General features: G+C 58.3%; 2 protein-coding genes across 2 annotated transcripts; one reads left to right on the top strand and one right to left on the bottom strand.

Annotated features, from left to right (window-relative positions):
- Nucleotides 1-881: 881 nt before the first annotated feature.
- LOC121099102 (parathyroid hormone/parathyroid hormone-related peptide receptor-like) lies at nt 882-7,469 on the bottom strand. Its single transcript, XM_040617749.1, has 13 exons — nt 7,249-7,469; nt 5,572-5,677; nt 5,033-5,143; nt 4,801-4,925; nt 4,518-4,612; nt 3,989-4,175; nt 3,398-3,551; nt 3,169-3,229; nt 2,533-2,599; nt 2,140-2,234; nt 1,629-1,770; nt 1,467-1,508; nt 882-1,244 (listed from the first exon to the last, which is right to left on the bottom strand). The coding sequence occupies exons 1-13, from the start codon at nt 7,324-7,326 to the stop codon at nt 882-884; spliced, it is 1,626 nt and encodes a 541-aa protein (XP_040473683.1). The 5' UTR covers nt 7,327-7,469.
- Nucleotides 7,470-11,088: 3,619 nt separating this feature from the next.
- LOC121098886 (myosin light chain, embryonic) lies at nt 11,089-17,569 on the top strand. Its single transcript, XM_040617378.1, has 7 exons — nt 11,089-11,208; nt 11,999-12,026; nt 14,379-14,528; nt 15,074-15,247; nt 15,456-15,533; nt 16,209-16,252; nt 17,363-17,569. The coding sequence occupies exons 1-6, from the start codon at nt 11,110-11,112 to the stop codon at nt 16,235-16,237; spliced, it is 558 nt and encodes a 185-aa protein (XP_040473312.1). The 5' UTR covers nt 11,089-11,109; the 3' UTR covers nt 16,238-16,252; nt 17,363-17,569.
- The last annotated feature ends 376 nt before the right edge of the window (nt 17,570-17,945 follow it).

Genomic DNA, 17,945 nt, shown 5'->3' with positions numbered 1-17,945 from the left:
TTGTCTGAGCTGGGCATGGCAAGCTCTTTGGGAATGTCTTTTCCCATCAGGGTGACGAGCTTTCCCAGGCAGCACACATGTGGCAGCGTGGGCAGGGGGGGCCTGGGGCTGCCTGGTCCCCGGCAGTGAGCTGTGATCAAGGCTGGATTTCCAGCCCTTTTCACCCTCTGCTGCCCTCCAGCAACTGCTCGCATCCCTAACGGAGTTCAAGGGTGGAAACAAGCCAGACTCTCTCTTTATTCACTTTTTAGCCTGCAGAAGGGTTACAGGGCCAAGACTTGCATGCAGTGCTGTACATTATGGCCAACCGTGCTGTAAAGCGGGGGGGACCCAGGCCTTTGCTGCGCCCTTCCCGAGCTCTAAAGCTCGGCCTGCCTCCCTGAGCCCGTCGCGTCCCAGTGTCTCGCGCTCCCTGCTTGTGGCTGGGCGCTGCACGTTGGGCTTCGCAATATCCATGAGCTGCGCGAAGGTGCAAGGGCAGGGTGAGCTGCAGGGCAGCTCTGCGGGCAGTGCATGCTCTGCCAGCCCCAGGCACAGCACTGTTCGTAGTGCTGGAGCTGAGTCGCTTTCCAGACTTTGGAGGTGAGACTGAGCAGGGAGGGTTGCTTCCTGGTGATGATTCCAGGCCTTGCATGCACAGGCATCGCTCGCACGTGTGTGGAAGGAAATGAGGTGTGGAGCTGGCTGCTCGGCCGGGTGGTAGAAGGGGCAAGAGCACGTGGTCCCTTTGCACAGCGGCCGTGAGGGAGCAGGAGCTGCGGTGGCCCAGTGACTGTCCCCAACCCCAGCTGTCCATGCAAGTGTCAAAGGAGCCCAAAGCGTGACAAGCAGCATCTTTCCAGACACAGCTGGGTATCCCGCCGGGAAACCTGCCTTTGGCTTTATAGCATGGTCTCCAGCTCGCTCTTTAGGTTGGGGTGACGCTGGTTCAGCTCTGTGAAGTCGCCTGTGTTTTCCCCACAGGTTTTCTGGCTCATCTCCTGGGTCAGACAGGGCAAAAAATGACCTGAGGCAAAGGAGCCAGGGATGTAGCCGGGCAGGCTGGCCCGGGCGGGGGGCAGCAGCCCCCGCTGCTGTGTGCTCCCTGCCCCTCGCCCGGCAAGGCTCGTGCTGATGCTGGCGGTGGCGTGGGAGGCCAGCCCAGCGTAGCAGCAGCTCCCTGCCGCACCGTTGGCACGCGCCTTCTGCTTGAAGTCCAGGGCCAGGCTTCTCCGAAAGTGGGCTTTCTTAATCTCCGCCTGCACCTGAGGGAGAGACCAGAGGTGGCTGCTGGGGCCTGGGGAAACAGGGATCCCGTCCCTTCCCCATGGCTTTCACTCCTAGTGATTTTTTCCCCTTCCAAACCCTACCAAGAGGGATGGATCTGAGTGTTTCCCTCTGGTTATCCCAGCCTGGGGTCTGCGGGCAGACTTCCCCGACCCTAAAGGGGCTGGAACAGGGAGCTCAGCTGCTCACACTGAACTTACCTCCCCATTGCAGAAGCAGTAGATGAAAGCCACAAAGAAACCCTGCCAAAAGAGAGAGGTGGAGCGTGAGTCCCGAGCTGGGATGCTGTACACGTCCCTCCCCCTCCTGGCATGAGCATCGCTCGGTGTTCGGAGCAGGCAAGCAGCCCCATGTCCACACACCTGAGAGGAGTTAAAGAGCATCTCATAATGCATCTGGATCTGCCACAGGATCCCGGAGACCTCGGTGTAGGGCATGGCCATGAACACCACGTAGTGGACTCCAAAAAGCGGCATCAGCACCAGTGTGGACTTCAGCAGCTTCCTGAGAGGAGGAACGCCGTGAGCCGGGGCTGCCAGGAGCCCCCAGCCCCCTGGCAGACGCCGTGAGCATCCTGGCAAAGAGGGCAGTCGCTTCAGCTGCTGCTGCTGCAGCTGGTTGGTGTGTAGCTAACCGCATGGTGTCCAGCTTGGAGGAGGAAGCAGGCAGAGCCTGAGTGCCTGAGCCGGCTGTTTCGGTCAAACCGCGCTGCCAGAAGCGCTGGCTGCCACCGTCCTGCCACCCTCCCTCGCTCCCACAGCCGCTCCCGCACCTCTGCCCTTCGCTCCCAGCCCCCCGGGAGCCGTCTTGGCTAAACGGGCAGAAAGGAGCCGGAGCAGGGCCGGGGCATGGTTTGGCGCTGCCAGCACTCGCCTGTACTGCTGCCGGGGGTCCAGCTTCCCCGTGTTCGTCTCCCAGAGCTTGGCAGCCAGCACCCGGATGATGTTGAGGAAGAGGAAGAAGTTCACCTACCGACAAACACCTGCTGTGGTTTTGTCACCCACAGTGACCTTGGGTCTCCCCGAGCAGCCCCCTGGGACGAGGACAGGCAGTTCTGGGTGAGCTGCAGGCAGGGACATGGGGGTGATGCTGCGGTCGGAGCCAGGAGGGACCGATGCCCCTGGACCCTTCTGCATCATGTGGGCCCTCCCTGGGTGCCAGGGTGGCTGGGGACGCAGTGCCAGTGGCCACAAGCGAACAGCTCTGGGTCTCTATCCATCCCCTTTCCCCAAAAAGGATTGGGAGATTCAGCCACAGGATTCTTACCACAATGGCAGCCAAGATGGGGACCTGATAAATCCACTTCACATTCCCTGCGCTGAGGTCCCAGCACCTGAAGAGACCGTTAAAGAAACAGTTTGAGAAACCTGAAATCACTGGTAAGGAAAATTGCTGGCTGATGGCTCCCTGCGCCCGCCAGCCAGCATCCCGTCCTCCTACCCTGTGCTCCCTTTGTGGAGTTTGTGTAAATCTTGACCCACCAGCAGCCGTGCTACAAGCTTTCATAACCATCATGAAGCTGCAAATCAGTTTTAAATTAGCATTAATGTTCCCAAGGACTCCTTGGCCAACTCATCTAAAACTCCTGCTGTATGTTTGGTGGCCTTTCTCCCTTTAAAATGCTTAATTTTAGAACATGTCCTTTAGCTTTCATCTTTGCACTTTTTATTGGTTAATTTTATGGTGTAAACCCACATCCATCTGCCTCCCAAATCCAGAACAAAACAACTATTGGTCTGGATTGTGGACAATTTTATGAACAAACCTGTACGTGTGTTCACCCCTCTTGGTTTTTTTGGAAAATTTTCGTTTTCACAATTCTGGTGCCCACAGATATTTGCTAGCATTTGCAGCCCGTCGTTCCCTCCCCAAGGGACCACCAGAGGAGGGGGACCTACGTACTGTGTATCTGCCAGGGAGGCCCTGACGCTGGCCCAGACAGACACAAACACGGCGGGGAGACCTGGAGAGGTTGGAACCAGAGTGAGGAGCTTGGGTGAAGCATCGCGTTTGCAGCTGGTCTGCATCCCAGTGCCCTTCCCTGGGCGCTCGGTGCCATGCAGCCACGGCTGAGGCCACGGCTCCCAGCTGGTCACAGTGGCCATAGCATTGGGTTGGGGTCCGTGCTTACCCCAGCCAATGATGATGAGGAGCCACAGGTAGTTCTTGTTGGAGAGGTAGGCCATGAAGATCAGGCTGTGCAGGTAGAGACCTTCCACCAGGATCCAGTAGTGGTTGGTGGCCAGAAAATAGAGGAAGAGCGTCACCACCACCTTGCAGCCAACCTGCGGACGTGCAGAGAGGGGCCCATCTCAGGCTGGCCCCTGGAAACGAAACCTGGTGGCTTTTGCCCTCTGGCCAAGCTGTGTCCCCTGTGTGGCTCGCGTTCCCCTCTGGCAGGGAGCTGCATCTCCCCTGGGATGTTCCAGCATCAGGCAGAGCAGGCGCCCTAGATCTTTCCCTAGGGATGGCGTTTCCCACACCAGGGCACCCTGAGCTGGGGCAGGCGGTGAGCCCGATGTCCCCTGCGGCTCTGGTCCCTGCTGTGGCACCGGGGCGGGGTAAGCTGGCAGAGCTGGGACGGCCCTTCATCCCTCCCCGGCGGCATCGCCCCGAGCACTGCAGCCCCGACCCGGGAGGGTCCCGAGTGCATCCCCTTGCACCAGGGCTCCCAAATCCCCTTTTCCCCTGATCCTGCCCCTGGTCTCGGCATGCCACGTGCCAGGTGGCTCCGTTGTCCTGCTGAGGGACCCATTTCTGCCTTGAAGTCATCCTCCCGCATCTTCTCCGCCGTGCTGGCCAGCGTGCCCGAGTAGAGCACCATGTCCTTCACGAAGATGCTGGCCGCCCGGCAGATGAAGGAGGTGAAGAGGTGGACGTGGATGTAGTTGCGCGTGCAGTGCAGGCGCCTGCGGAGAGGAGGAGTGACGTGAGCCCAGCCCCGGCTGCCTGACAAGCTCATCGCGCGTGGGCTGGGGCACGGGGGTCCCACCGAAGGTGGCTCCAAGGTGGCAGCCCTCCCGCGGGCACAGGGGCCGGGTCTGGGGGCAAGTGGGCTGTTGACACCTTCAAGGGCAGGGTGGCGCGGGCGGGGAGCCGGTCACACGGGGGTGTTTGGGGCTTTGGGAAATGGCTGATGTTCGTGCTGGGGGTTGGGGCCGGTGCCTGTTCCCTCGGGGGCTGCTCCCCCTCAGGGAGGGGGCGAGGGTGACTCTCCCGCATGCGGGAATGGGGATGGGGCTTCTCCTTACTTGAAGTACGAGAGGATGCAGACGGCGACAATGAGGGAGGCCAGGGAGATGGAGTAGCCGATGGTGTACATCAGGTGCAGGCGGTCAAACACCGCCTGGAAGAGAAGGGCTGAGCTCCACAACCCCCCCGCAGCCCAGCCCCCCCAGGCTGAGGGCACGGCGGGAGCAGGGCTTGTTTGAGGAGCGGCGGGGGAAGAGCCCCCTGCTCCCAGCAGTTCCCTGGGCTTTGCTGCACGCTTCCCTGGTCCCCATCCCGACCCCTTTTCCCAGCAAGGAAGGTCACCTTCTCACGGCTCCGGCTCTCGGAGGAGAAGAGCAGAGCACACTCGGTGTAATTGGCCCAGGTCCTGTTGATGCTGAGGGCCGTGGCCCAGGTCCCGGAGGCGCTGCAGTACCTGTAGGCATGACCTGCGAAGGCAACGCGCGCTGTGGCAGCCGAAGGACCATGGGAAGCCTGGACACGTCCCCGCTGGCACCCAGGCGAGGTCGCTCCCTGCCCGGGTGCAAGCACTCACCGTTATGGTTGAAGTCATAGATGTAGTCGGGGCAGGGCACCGACACCTCCTGGCTGGGGGAGCCCTCGGGCCAGCAGATGATCCCGTCCCACTCGGGGAGGCAGCTGGTGTCTGGCCAACAACAAAGACACATCTCATGTCCCCAGACTGGGCCATGGCACGCCACCAGCCTCCCCGAGGGTGGCCAGGGCAAGGAGAACGTGCTGCCATGCGAACCCCCCCAGCCTGCGGAGCAGAGGGACCGGGGAGAAGGACACGTCCCATCACATCCCACCTCTTCTGGGGCAGCCAAGGCCTCTCCACCGCTCTGGTTTGCCCTGTGCCTGGGGCAGTCTGGAGAGCAGTGCTGACTAATCAGGGTGATGATCTGATCAGCACCTAATTGCGCCCAGAGCAGCCAGGATGGCGGGAGCTCCACAAACCCTCAGGAGCTGAGTGTCCCTGGCCCCATCCCGCGCCCATCGGATGGCACAGCATTTCCCGTGGCACAGCCAGCTCTACCGGGGCTGGCTGACCCATGTGCGGGGCAGGGACACTACCTTTGATCTTCTCCAGTTGGGCTTTTATGTCTCTCTGACATTTCTCCTTAGCTTCCACCAGGAGATAGATCTGCTCTTCTTTTGTGAGAACATCATCAGGGTCGACCTGCCAAGACAGAACTGAAGTGGTCAGGCCAGCCGTGCCAGCCAGCAGCTCGCCTTGGGTCTCTTCTTCGTGCTCACAGTTTAGAGATTAACCCTCCCCGGGAGACCTCGGCCCACCCTGGTGACCCCCATGTCCCCAGAGAGCTGCCACCGTCTGCTCAGTGACATGAGCCACCCGCGGCTGGGATCTGGGATCCAGGAGCTGGGAGCGAAGCTGCTCCGTGCCACCCCGAAGGTGGCAGATGAGGACACCCACAAACGCTTCCCAACCCAGAGCAGGACCCATGTCGCTTCTGCTGCCGCAAAAGACCCAGCGCTCCCCGCACAACCCCCGCATCCAGGTAATCAGCACCAGATCCGACATCACGAGGGCTCAGGGGCCGACAGAGGAACGTCATCTCCTGATGCGGGACCAACGCTCTGCCCAGCCCCGCAGCGTGGGGGTCTCACCATTGAGCAGGACCATCCCTGGGGCAAGGAGCGAGAGTGAAACCAGCGCAGCCACGGGCAGGGGGACAGGAGCACATGTGGAAGTGGATGCGCGTGGCACGGCTGTGCTCCCCCAGCCCTCCCCGGGCGAGTCCAGCTTCCGTGGCTCGGGGTAGATTCGAAGGACACGGGGAAGAGAAAAGCACTGCCCCCCGTCCTGCTCTCTCTGCTCCCTCTTGCAAGGCTGGGGCCGACCGCAAGCCGCCCTCCCACCTGTCCCTGAGCGGTTAAAAAATGCACGTCCCTGCGCAGCTCTGTGCCAGAAACCAGCGGTACGCTGGGCTTCTGCCAGCAGCGCTGGATGTGCCCGTTGCCCCCCGAGCACCCCAGGCCGGGTCCGGCACCCCGGCCTGCAGCAGAAAGCAGGTGCCCAGTGCCGGGAGCTGCACGATGCAGACGGGTGCAGCCTGCAGCGCCTGCAGCTCCTGGTCACACCGCACGTGCAATCATCTGTTGGGCTGGGATGCTGGAAGGAGTTGGGAGCCAGGATGAGGAAACAGCTTTGGAAGTGGAAAGGAGCTGGGACGCAGCGGGGTCATGTCCTGGGCTGCCTGCAGGTGAGCGCGGCCAAATCCTGCCCCAGAGAGGAGATCCTGAGCGCTCACTTGCGCTTTTCCCAAAAGCATCCGAGCCGGGGGGAGGGGGTGTGTGGGGGTGGCTGGTGAGGGGCATAGGGCAGGAGTGAGGGTCCTGGGGCTGCATCAGCAGGGTGGGGGCACAGCTCTGGGAGATGCACCCGGGTGCACCCAGCTCTGCCCCTGCCACACGCCCCCAGCCTCGCCTGCACCACCATGAATCGCCCCGCGCTTTCTGCTCCCCCAGCGCCTCTGAGGCTGCCAGCCTTGCCCTGGATGCTTCCAAGAAATGGAAAAGCCGTTACATCGTGGCGGCGCGGCGGCTGCTGGAGACATTTTAGCAGGAGCGGAGAGCCCCTGCCCTCCCACCCGGCCCCTGCTCAGCACCTCTGCGGAGCAGGACGTGCAGCAGGGGGACACATGGCCCCGACCGGAGCAGGTGGCACAAATAGCAGTATTTAAAGCCAGGAGAGGGACCAGAGGAACCCATAGGGCCACGCAGACTTACCAAAGCCCACGCAGAGCTCAGGAGGCAGCAGCAGAGGAGGGCCGCCGTGGTACCTCCCACGGGGATGGATGTCTCCATGGTCCCACCGTATCACTGGGACGGGGACCTCAGGGACGGCGAGCTGGCGGGAGCAAAGTCCTTGCCTGGGGACAAGCTGTCTGCACAGCCCCAGTCGCTGCCAGCCCGAGGCCGCGGGCGGTGGAGAGGGCTGGGGTGTTCAGCAGGACAGAGCATCTTCTGGGAGCACCTTCCCAGCTGCCCTCCCCGTCGGGGCGAGGTGGCGGTGGGGGCACAGCCCGTCCCTGGCAGCACCCTGGGGTGAACCCCCTGCCCTGGTGGGCACTGCCCCGGCAGCGCTACAGGGATCTGCTGGCAGGCTTGCTAGGCAGGGGGGGTTCTTCCCCCCCCATGCTTGCTCCTATTCACCCTCTGTGTCTCGCCTGCTTTAAGCAGCTCCTGCCGCATGTGCAAACAATCCCCGTTCAGATGGGGATGGCAGAGGTTTGTTGGCTCAGCCCTAGGTGCTAAAATCCTCTTCATTCAAGGCAGATTCCTCTTCTCTTTTCAGAAAATTCTCTCACTGCCTGGTGGCTCATTTTTCAACTGTCACAGCATCCCCCCAGTGCCCCAGCACTGCTCAGTCCCCTCCAGCCCCAGACTGGTCTCAAAGAGCTGAAGGAAGGTGGGAAAAATCCCAGTGAGGTGGCTGGAGGTAGGGAGGCAGGATGTGCGAGCACTTGAGCGTCACCTCGACCCTGATGCTCCTGAGGTGGGATGGCTTTCAGGCAGATGCCAGTTTAACCCTTTTCCTTCTCTCGGGATTGGGGCATGTTTTGGGGAGACGTACTGGGATCAGTCCCACTTCCCACTGGGACCAGCATCCTGCTGCCTTTGTGTGTTTGCTTTGCAAAAGGGCCTTGCTGCACAACTCACTGCGGCGCGGGGCTGGTGGCTGTGCCGGGGTTAGAGGGATGGTGCTGGCAGCATGGAGCTCCCACCCCGCTGGGCACCTCCTGCAGCCTGTGGACGGGATGAGCCGAAGTGGCAGGGCCAGGCGGTCCTGGGCCATCAGGTCCCACCTGATGGCTTAGCCCTTAGCACGCCCCAACCCTGAGAGAAGGAAAAGGGTTAAACTGGCATCTGCCTGAAAGCCATCCCACCTCAGGAGCATCAGTGTCGAGGTGACCTCAAGTGCTTGCACACCCTGCCTCCCTACCTCCAGCCACCTCACTGGGATTTTTCCCACCTTCCTTCAGCTCCTTGGGACCAGTCTGGGGCTGGAGGGGACTGAGCAGTGCTGGAGCGCTGGGGGGATGCTGTGACAGCTTAAAAATGAGCCACCAGGCAGTGAGAGAACTTTCTGAAAAGAGAAGAGGAATCTGCCTTGAATGAAGAGGATTTTAGCACCTAGGGCTGAGCCAGCTGCTGGTCCCACCACAGCTGACGCCGTCCCCATCAGAGCCGTCCCTTGTCGCCTGCATCCCCTCAGCAAGGCCCCAGTGCTGTCCCCTGCGTTTAGGGATGATGCGGATGCTCAGGTGCTCCCACCACCAGCTTGAAAACCTTGTGTCCCCCCAGCAGCCCAAGCACCTCCCAGGGAAATGGGGGCACCAAGCAGGGGGTCCTTGATCCCCAAGCAGGTCGTCATTAGTGGGATGAGGCTGAAATCCGAACGCTTGGTGCCAGACCCCAGGGAAGAGCAGGCTGCCAAGCCCGGAGCCTGTCCCCTAGCCGGTGTAATCCGTGGCCAGGCACCTTCTTCCACCTCCGTGGGTGCCAAAACGCTGCCCAGAGCAAAGCCACCACGTGGGTGCTGACACCAGCCTAGCAGCATCGCTCTGCCAGGCAGCACCACAGCTCCAGCAAGCTCGTCGGGATGCGGCGTGGGCACGTAGGGCAAGAGAAGGGACAAGCAGTTAAATTGCAGGATTAATGTTTTCTGAAGGCTTTTCTGAGCACTGATTTCCGAGCCAGGAGCTGCCAAGGAGCAAGGAGAGAGTGAAGCTGAGGTTATTTCAGGGTCGGATGGGTGGGTGCATAGATGGATGCTGGCGGCGGGGGGGGTGCAGCAACGCTCAGGGGCAATGCGATTCCCACTGCAGGCAAAATCTGACCCAGGCTCCGAGTTTACAGTTAGCAAAACACGTTGGGTTGGGTTTTTTTTGCCAAATTACATGCTATATTATAGCGAGATCTGGAAAGCAATCGTTGCGAATGACACCCACGGAGGTGCATCATCCAGCCCCCTCAGCTCCCTGAATCCACACTAGCAATCGTGAGATGATGGCAGACAGCAAATGTCCCAGCAGTTTGTGGCTGCTCCCTCCTCCTGAAAGACCCCAGTCACCCAGCTGGTGATGGCTCAGCCTCCACCTTGAGCAGCATGGGAGGGCTCTGAGCACGGGGCTGAGCTGGTGACACCTCTGTTCCCACCTCTCCTAGCCCTGCAGCAGCTCCCAAACAGCAGGATTAGACCTACCGGGTCATGCCAAGCCTGAGCCGCTGTGATACAACGTGACCTGAACCAGCCTGCCTCAGCCACCTGAAAACACAAATATAACTGTGTTTTCCATATGCATGCATATGTATAAACAAAACTTTAATACATACATGTAGAACGTGCATATGTACAAATATAATGGCTCAGGCTCCAGCCAGCACCAAGATCTGGCAGCTCTTGCCCCAGGACCAACAGGACCCTGCTCCCCCCGAAGCTTGCAGCCCTCCCTGCAGCCCAGAGTAAGCAACTGCTGGCCAGAGGAATGAGGCTGTGCGGCACCCCCACAGCAGGGAAGATGTTCTCATCTGTTGTAAATAATTTTTTGTCCATTTATGTGTTACAAAAACACCAGCTTTTGGACCCCAGTGCAAACTAGGGATGGGCTTTCCTTCTCGTGTGCTCTGCTGCAATCTGGCTGTACTGAAGTTGGTGCTTTAGGATGTCCTGGTGTCATCTTTGAGCCCTGTTTTCTGGAATGCTGAACCTTGATGACTTCTGCCTCTTCTGCAGGTCTTCAAACAGTTGGGAGAGGAGGGTGAGAGTAGGAGCATCTCCCACCAGAGCCTGCCCAGCGCCTGGAGAGGAGCTGTCGGGAGACCCTCTCACCTGCTCTGCCCCGCAGGTTTTCAGATGCTTGGGACGAGCGGTGCGGGGCTGTTAGAGGTGCTGAGCTGATGAATGAAACCCCTGGCTTTAGCCATTGCTTGCATCACCCTCATTAACCATCCTGATGGAGGTGAGCACGGCTTCTCGCCCGCAGCGTGGCCTTTTCCAGGGCGCAAGCCCAGCCCTGGGGAGCAACTGGGGCAAACCAGACCCCCAGCACGAGGCTGGGGAGGGGGCGTTCAGAGGGGACTGAGCTTCTTTGGAATGGCACTTCATAAATCCTGGCCTTACAAAGGGCTCTGCAGCATCTGCCCTTGCAGGCCTCCTACAAACAGACGCGCTTCTCCCCAGGGGTATTGCGGCAGGTCTATCAGCCATCGTGTTGCTATTTTCTTGCCAGGCACCCGCGGCCGTTCACGTTTAGGTTTCCAGTGATCATTTAGCAAGCAGCCCCCATGCAGCCCACCCAGCGCAGGTGCTGGAGGGGGAGATGTCCCCCCTTTTGTGGCTGGGGGGGTGGCTGGTGGCTTTGCCGGGAGCTGATGACAATGGGCAATTGTCAAGTTGGGGCCCCTCTGGTTTGAGTTTTTTTCCTTTTATAGTAAGTAGCAGTTGCTCCAGCAGCTGGCCGCCCCCCCGGTGAGGACAGGGCTCCGTATATAAGGCAAGGAGCAGATTTGCCTTTCATCCCTCTGGCCGGCTGCTCTGCTGTGTGGGCAGGACTCATCCCTGCATCTCCGCACAGACCTGGCGCCATGCCGCTCAAGAAACCCGACCCGAAGAAGGAAGCAGCCAAACTGGCTCCATCCCTGGAGCCACCCAGGGAGCCTGCCTTCAACCCTAAGAGCGTGAAGGTGAGTGAGGAATGAAGATGTCACCCTCTTTCTTCGTGCCTGTCATCTGCCAGGCACGGGCAATGCGATGCTCCACACAAATGGCATTAGCCAGGCTGAGAGCCAGGGCTGGAAGGGGAGCATTATCAGACTGCACTGATGCAGGGGCTGGGAGCGCTGCTCACCTCGCTGAGGGGGAGTTTCAATCCTCCCCGGTGCAGCCCGGCTCAGCACCCACCCTGGGCAGCTGCTCCGCTGCCCGGCCGTGGGGTTGAACACCCCACAGCTCCTGGCTGAGACGCTCTGCTGGGGCCCCAGCAGCACTACAAAGATTTTTCTGCCACCCACCATCTCCATCCTAAAGTGGTTTGCTGCCTGCATTGTCTCCTCCACGTGAGCGCATCTTTTATCCCAGTCTCTACAAGGAGCGAGCCTTTGCCCGTGATCCCTCGGGATACAGCCACATTTTTAAGCCAGAGCTGTGGCAGGAGAGTTATCCAGAGCAGGCTCAGCATGGAGGCTGTTTAATCACTTGAACTAGCCATCAAGCCTTCAAATACCATCCCTTCCATCCAGAACAGCCCCGGCCCTGGTCTGAGCATCCCTGCTGCCTGCGCCCCCCCCCCCCCCCCCCCCCCGCCACGCTGCTGCCGGTTGTGCTTCCCGCAGGGATCCCAGCTCACAGGGAGGGCAGGAAGGCTCCCGGGCACCAGGCACGGAGGGGAGGGAGAGGTTCAAACGCAGGGGAGAGCCCCCTCACCACCCCCATGGCACCACAGCCCTCACGCCTGGCTCTGTTCTCTTCTGACAGATTGAGTTCACCGCCGAGCAGATTGAAGGTAAGTGCAGGCTCCACCTTCCCCAGTCATGGCATCAGAAATGTGGGCTCCTTTTTCCAGGCAGTTTTTCACAGCAGACACGAGATCCGAGGCCCCACACACCAGATCCCCTCCTGCAGGAAAGCCCAGCAGGGTCCGGGTACCCCCTTGCCCCCAGCAGGCTGCTCATCCCGAGGGATGGGCTGGCCAGGTTACCCAGCACGAAATCGGAAAACTGGTCCCCGACCAGCACCAGCTGGTAAGGAGATGGGAAAGAGCACTGGTGGGAAGGGAGGAGGCAGGAGAGGGGGCGATGGTGGTGGGGAGCGGGAGGCAGCGCGGGGGTTTAGCTGGGACACATTCAGGGCTGGCAGGAGCAGTGGACGCATCCTGGCTCCTTGCTCGGCGCTGGGGGAGCCCCAGTTGAAGAGGATAATCCCAGCTCCAGAGCCTGGCAGGGAAAAGGTATTTTTCCATTCATGGTGAGAGATGCAGCCTAGTTCAAAGTCTGGGATTCACGTGGGAGGAGCAGAGCCTGGCGATGCAGGGGCAGCCCCGCGCCGAGGGGCTGAGCTGAGGCTGGGTTTTCTTATCTCCCCACGGCCAGTTTTAATGCCTCTGTATAGATAAGGGAAGGGACAAATCTGAGGGCAGACCCCGGTGGGGATACTGGGAGGAGGAGACGCAGTACCCTGCAGGCTTGGCCCCCAAACCAGCTTTTGGAAGGAGAAAAAAGAGCCAGTGGAAATGTGAGCAAGTTAAAATGTGAAGATATTTGGATTTCAGCTGCAGCGCGGTCCCAGCACGCGTGATGTGCTCCTGTGGCTCCACCAGCTGGGAGCGACACCGCCGAGCACCCTGGCCGCGGTGCCTCTCAGCCCAGGGACTCACATGCGGTGATGTCCCCCATGACGGCTGTCACTCGTGGAGATGGAGCCATTGTGAGGTCAAGTGGGACAGCAGCAGCAGCCTGAGGTGCTGGGGGGGGGCCATGGACAGGGCTACAGGGACACAACAAGAACGTCGTGGGGACAGGTCCATGGGATGGTGAAGCTCAGCAGAAGATATAAGGATGCCAAGTAGAAAATGTAACAGATCCGAAGCCCTGCGCCAGGATTCCCACCAAACCCAAGGCGATGCCTACCAGACCTTGATGTCTCCATCACCACATAGAGACGGTGATCATCTCATCCCACCCAACAGCAGGAGGAGCAGCAGCTCCACTTTGAATGAACTGTTGCTGGACATCATGAAGAAGATGGACCAGAACTTGGAATTCATTAGCGCCATGGACAAGAAACTCACAGCTCTGAGTGCTCACGTGGACAGGCAGGAAAGTCTGGTTACCTGCTTGGGCCAGGCAGCTGCTCTGGTGGACTGGCTGGCCTGCAGGCAGAGGCTGAAATCCAGAAGAACGTAGAGCATCTGCAGCAGGAAACCCACCAGGTCCCTGCCTGCACGGGGCAGCTGGGGTCGCAGGTGCTGGCCACCAGCTTGACTTGCCTGCAGAGGAGGGTAAGGGCTTGTGGGGGGTGGGGGCGGTCCTGGAGGACTGGTTTCCCACATTTTGCACCTCAGCACCAGTGAGGACCCTGTTGTAGCGTAGAAGATCTTCTGGGTTGCAACAAGAGGCAGCAACTAGGCTCTGAGCAGCGCAGGTGCGTGGCTGTCCCCGCAGCCAGCATTGGGATTAGAGAGACTCCAGCACGGACCAGGAAGCTGAAAAGCATCACGCAGAGAAGCAAAGCCGTCCTTGCTGGTCCCAAATTTAGGCCCCCTTCCTCCGGGTAAAATGTAACACTCCGTGGCATGATAATTTACGGGAACCGGCTTGGAAATTAATCTGTGTCCTTCCACGCAGGGCTGGTGTGACACGCGCTCTGCAGGGCGGAGGGGGGACATGGTCACCCTCCCCCAAGCAGGAGCCACACTGTGCTGTGCCTGCCCTGCTGGAGCCGGGGGGACACCAGCAGAGCCCAGGGGGTGAGGCAGGGGTCGTGAGGAGCAGCGGGGAGGGTCAGGGGTCCCCGGAAGCCCGGGATGGAAAAAAGGAAGAGCGAAGGGATGTCCTGCAGCAGAGACAGCAGCCTGCACCTGCAGCTGGCACGGGGTGGTGCAGGAATCCCAGCAGGTCATCCAGCCAGCTCCACATGGGTGGCAAAACCTGCTCAAGAAGCTGAGCAGCCTGCTGAAGGAGGCTGGCAAGCCTCAGCAGCTCGTTGCCAGCACCGGGCTGCCTGCCCTGGGCAGCAGCGGTGGGTGCAGAGGGCACCCACCACGCTCGTGCCCATCCCTTCCCTGCCTGCCAGGCAGGACCTGGTTCGGTGGGGTGGCAGATGAGGCTGGGGACATCTGAGCTCTTCTGTCCCACAGAGTTCAAAGAAGCCTTCAGCCTGTTCGACCGGACGCCAGCGGGAGCCATGCAGATCAGCTACGCGCAATGCGGGGACGTCCTGCGGGCGCTTGGCCACAACCCCACCAACGCAGAGGTCCTGAAGGTGCTGGGCAAGCCCAAGCCAGAAGGTGACAGCAAACTGGGGCAGCCAGGACAGGGTGGGACAAGCAATCCTTGCGCTCCCTGGCAGCAAGTGAAGGATTATGTCTGCCGTAGGAAGAACCCTATGAGATGAAGGAATTGGGAAGGGAATGATGTGGAGAGGCTTCATTCCTGAGTAATTCCTTCGCTCCCCTCCCTGTACCACAGCTGATGTAAGGGATAGGTGGTCCTCACCCAGGGGTGGTGGCAATTGATGCTTAGCAGACCGTATCCTGAGCTGGTGCAGACTGGTGTAACCTGACAGGTCCCAGTGCAGCTGCGTTGCCCTGGTGACAGAGGACCTACCTGCTGGTTTTAATTTGGGGCTGATCTCAGCAGTCTGCGTGCAGTCCCCAGATGTTAATACTTCATTCCTCATATAGATCTTCCAGTCTCCAGTATAATATACTTGTGGGGCTTCTCCCCTTACTTAGATGGAAATAAGACCAGGAAGGTTAGCCAGGAGATCCTCAGAGGCTGACTTCAGCCTAACGCTGTTGATCTCTGACCCCATCTCCTCCTCCCCTTCCAGAAATGAACACAAAGATGCTGGACTTTGAGACCTTCCTCCCCATCCTGCAGCACTTCACCCGCAACAAAGAGCAGGGCACCTTCGAGGACTTCGTGGAAGGGCTGCGTGTCTTCGACAAGGAGGGCAATGGCATGGTGATGGGAGCCGAGCTGCGCCATGTGCTGGTCACACTGGGTACGGGCTGGCCCTGGGGGGAGCATCCTCAGTTATCAGACAACCGTTGCACCTTGGTCCTCTCTCCACAACCTCCCACCAGCATTCTCCAGCTCCCTTTTAAATCCCCTTTTCCCTCCTCTGGTGGCTTTGCCTCTCTGGAAGAAGGACAGGAAGGTGCTGGTGGGCTGAGAACTTTTCTTCTCACCTCTCCATCCTTCTCCTCCAGGGGAGAAGATGACAGAAAGCGAGGTGGAGCAGCTCATGGCAGGACAAGAAGATGCCAATGGCTGTATCAACTATGAAGGTAGGAGCAAGAGATTCCTGTCAGGGCCATCTCGGACACAGTTGTCTTGTCTTAGGGTGCAACATGTGTCCTCTGCAAGGACACTGGTGATCACTGAGACCATCCTGCAAAGCTTCTCCAAGGAGAGCTGTGAGACATGTCAGCTGGGGTTGGGAACAAGGTGGTTGTGCCAGTGATTTCCAGTAAAAACAGCTGAAGACAGCATGTTTCCAAAGGTTTGGAGACTGTTTTATCCCCAGTTTTGGCACTGTTTCGTTGTAAGCTATCAGAAATAAACAAAGCCAGCATCTTTCGCAGCAGAGGCTAATTGGGAACATTTGGAGATCCAGATTGTTCACAGTTCCAAGAGGGTGAAAATCTGGCACAGGGAGGTGGTTAAATCTGGGAACCCCTAAAACTGGAGGGCATTGAGGAAAAGAGGGTACCCATTTCCCTTGGCCTCAGAAAACTGGGGATAGTGGTACTGGCTCGTCTCCAAGAGGGGTTTGTTATCACTCTAACCAGGTTTGGGGTGGCTTGTAAAGGTGGAAACAGAAGGAGAAATCTCAGTCCTGGCAGCGCACGTCTCGTCCCTGGGGTGCCCTGGGCTGAGGGTACCCCCTGCTGCCTCTCTGCCCACCGCAGCTCACAGCATGTTTTGACCTCTCACGCTCTCATTTCTCGTTCCCTCCTCAGCTTTTGTCAAGCACATCATGTCTGGCTGAAAGAATAAACTTCAGGTGAGCTTATCAGCGTCTCCTGCTGCTTACTCTGAAATTGGAAATGCTGCATATAACAGCCAGGGGCAGAGGAACCAAAACCCAAACCCCACAAGCAACCACGCAATGCTACAGGAATAATCCCGGCTCTGAAAGCACAAAAAGCTGTGTGCATGATAACGAACCTCGTTTGTAGCTCATGCCATTTAAAATGTATGGGGACAGCTCCAACCCCGTGACTGTCAGTCATGGTCTGGTTAATTGTGTCGATTCTCTGCTCAGAAGGAAAGAGGTTGGTGTGGCTTATGGCGATACATTTTCTAACCCACCAGGAGCTAAGGTGGTCATCAAACAGCAGCCAGTGGAAATAAATATTTAAAAACCTGCAGCAGTGGATGGCTTCACGCTAAGAAAATACTAAGTACTTAATGAGGAAATTTCTGAACTAGCAAGTATCCACATTCCCATTAACATTAGAAAGAATATGGAACCATGTACCATTGATGCCTGTTAAATTTTTTTGTGTTTCTCTAAGTCTGCCTAAGGAAAACAGAGAAACAGCTTTCTTTTAGGGTGAACTATCCCTCTGAAATCTATTAAATTTAACAGAAAATCCAAGTTACTAAGAGTTACTCCAGCCTCCCCTGACATAAGACAGTGTCTTATGGTGTTGTTATCTCACTTACTTTTCTTAAACTTTTCTCCTCTCTTCAGCTGTAAGAAAGGCAGAAGGCCAAAACAAAAAAGAAACAAGAAAAATAAAATGACCTGCAGATACTGCTAAATACACAAGTTAAAATATTTTAAAATCCGCCCCCTCTATACAAATTTCTTTAAACATCAGAAGGGTAAAACAGAGACTGACACAAGCCTGAACTTTGAACGTTCAGCATCCTTTTTATCTTGTTTCTAATCCACTTCTCTCTGGTTCCTGTTTATTAGCTCAGCAATACAGGTGGTTAGGTGGCAAATGCTGCTAGGGAGATTTAATCCTACGCAAAACTATCTGCAGGTAACACCGGGTTTTTAACGGTGTGGAATTACAGCTATTGGCATTTTGTGTTCATCTGGGAAGGAGCACTCTCATCTCAGAGATCCGCTGTGTTCAGCTCTCTCCTGCTTGTCCCCCAGGCTCTCGGCACTGTCCGAGCCCACTGAGCGCCGCCAACAGCAAGGTTTGTCCCTTGCTCCCTGGATGTCACACGTCTGCAGAGATGTTTTGCATGAGCCACCATGAAGAGTTGGCCTCCACGTGCGTGCACCTAAGCCTCGGTATACAATGAGACATCTGCAACTTGGCTTTAAACCTTAGGTCATTCTTTTCAGGCTTTTTCTGTGACATTTGGCTCATTAAACTTCATTCCATCCTCCCTTACATGGTATCACTCCTTTGGCTTTGGGCTGCTCATTGAGGGGGTAGATGGAAGAGACGTCTCAGTCACCACCAGCTGTCAGAGATAGCAGGATGTTCCTGCAGAGAGGGGAAAAAGGCAGGTTTTGTGACTGTGAGATGTGAGGGAGGGGTTCGGACTTGGGGGTGAGGGTCTTTGTTCATCACCCCAGCCTCAGTGGGGGGCCAGGAGCTGGGCTGCAGTCTGGCCACGTCTTACCGATGGAGCTAGTGTGAGGGGCAGGTTGTGTCCAACAGAGCCCCTGCTCTTGGGAGGTTCTTCCCCTCCTCTCTGCCCTACACCCAACCCTTTTTCAGACCTGT

The sequence above is a fragment of the Falco naumanni genome, chromosome 18, assembly GCF_017639655.2.
Source record: "Falco naumanni isolate bFalNau1 chromosome 18, bFalNau1.pat, whole genome shotgun sequence".
Classification (NCBI taxonomy): domain Eukaryota; kingdom Metazoa; phylum Chordata; class Aves; order Falconiformes; family Falconidae; genus Falco; species Falco naumanni.
Note: the sequence above shows the minus strand (reverse complement) of the source record. Positions and strands in the feature narration are given on the sequence as shown.

What these genes read in the sequence shown, in the direction of transcription:
- LOC121098886 (XM_040617378.1), top strand. Translation starts at nt 11,110, where the DNA reads ATGCCGCTCAAGAAACCCGACCCGAAGAAGGAAGCAGCCAAACTGGCT. An exon ending in TCAACCCTAAGAGCGTGAAG is followed by an intron (nt 11,209 to 11,998) that starts GTGAGTGAGGAA and finishes CTCTTCTGACAG; the next exon opens with ATTGAGTTCACCGCCGAGCA. An exon ending in TGGCTGTATCAACTATGAAG is followed by an intron (nt 15,534 to 16,208) that starts GTAGGAGCAAGA and finishes TTCCCTCCTCAG; the next exon opens with CTTTTGTCAAGCACATCATG.
- LOC121099102 (XM_040617749.1), bottom strand. Translation starts at nt 7,326, where the DNA reads ATGGAGACATCCATCCCCGTGGGAGGTACCACGGCGGCCCTCCTCTGC. An exon ending in TGCATCCTCTCGTACTTCAA is followed by an intron (nt 4,176 to 4,517) that starts GTAAGGAGAAGC and finishes TCCTCTCCGCAG; the next exon opens with GCGCCTGCACTGCACGCGCA. An exon ending in CAGGACAACGGAGCCACCTG is followed by an intron (nt 3,552 to 3,988) that starts GCACGTGGCATG and finishes GCACGTCCGCAG; the next exon opens with GTTGGCTGCAAGGTGGTGGT.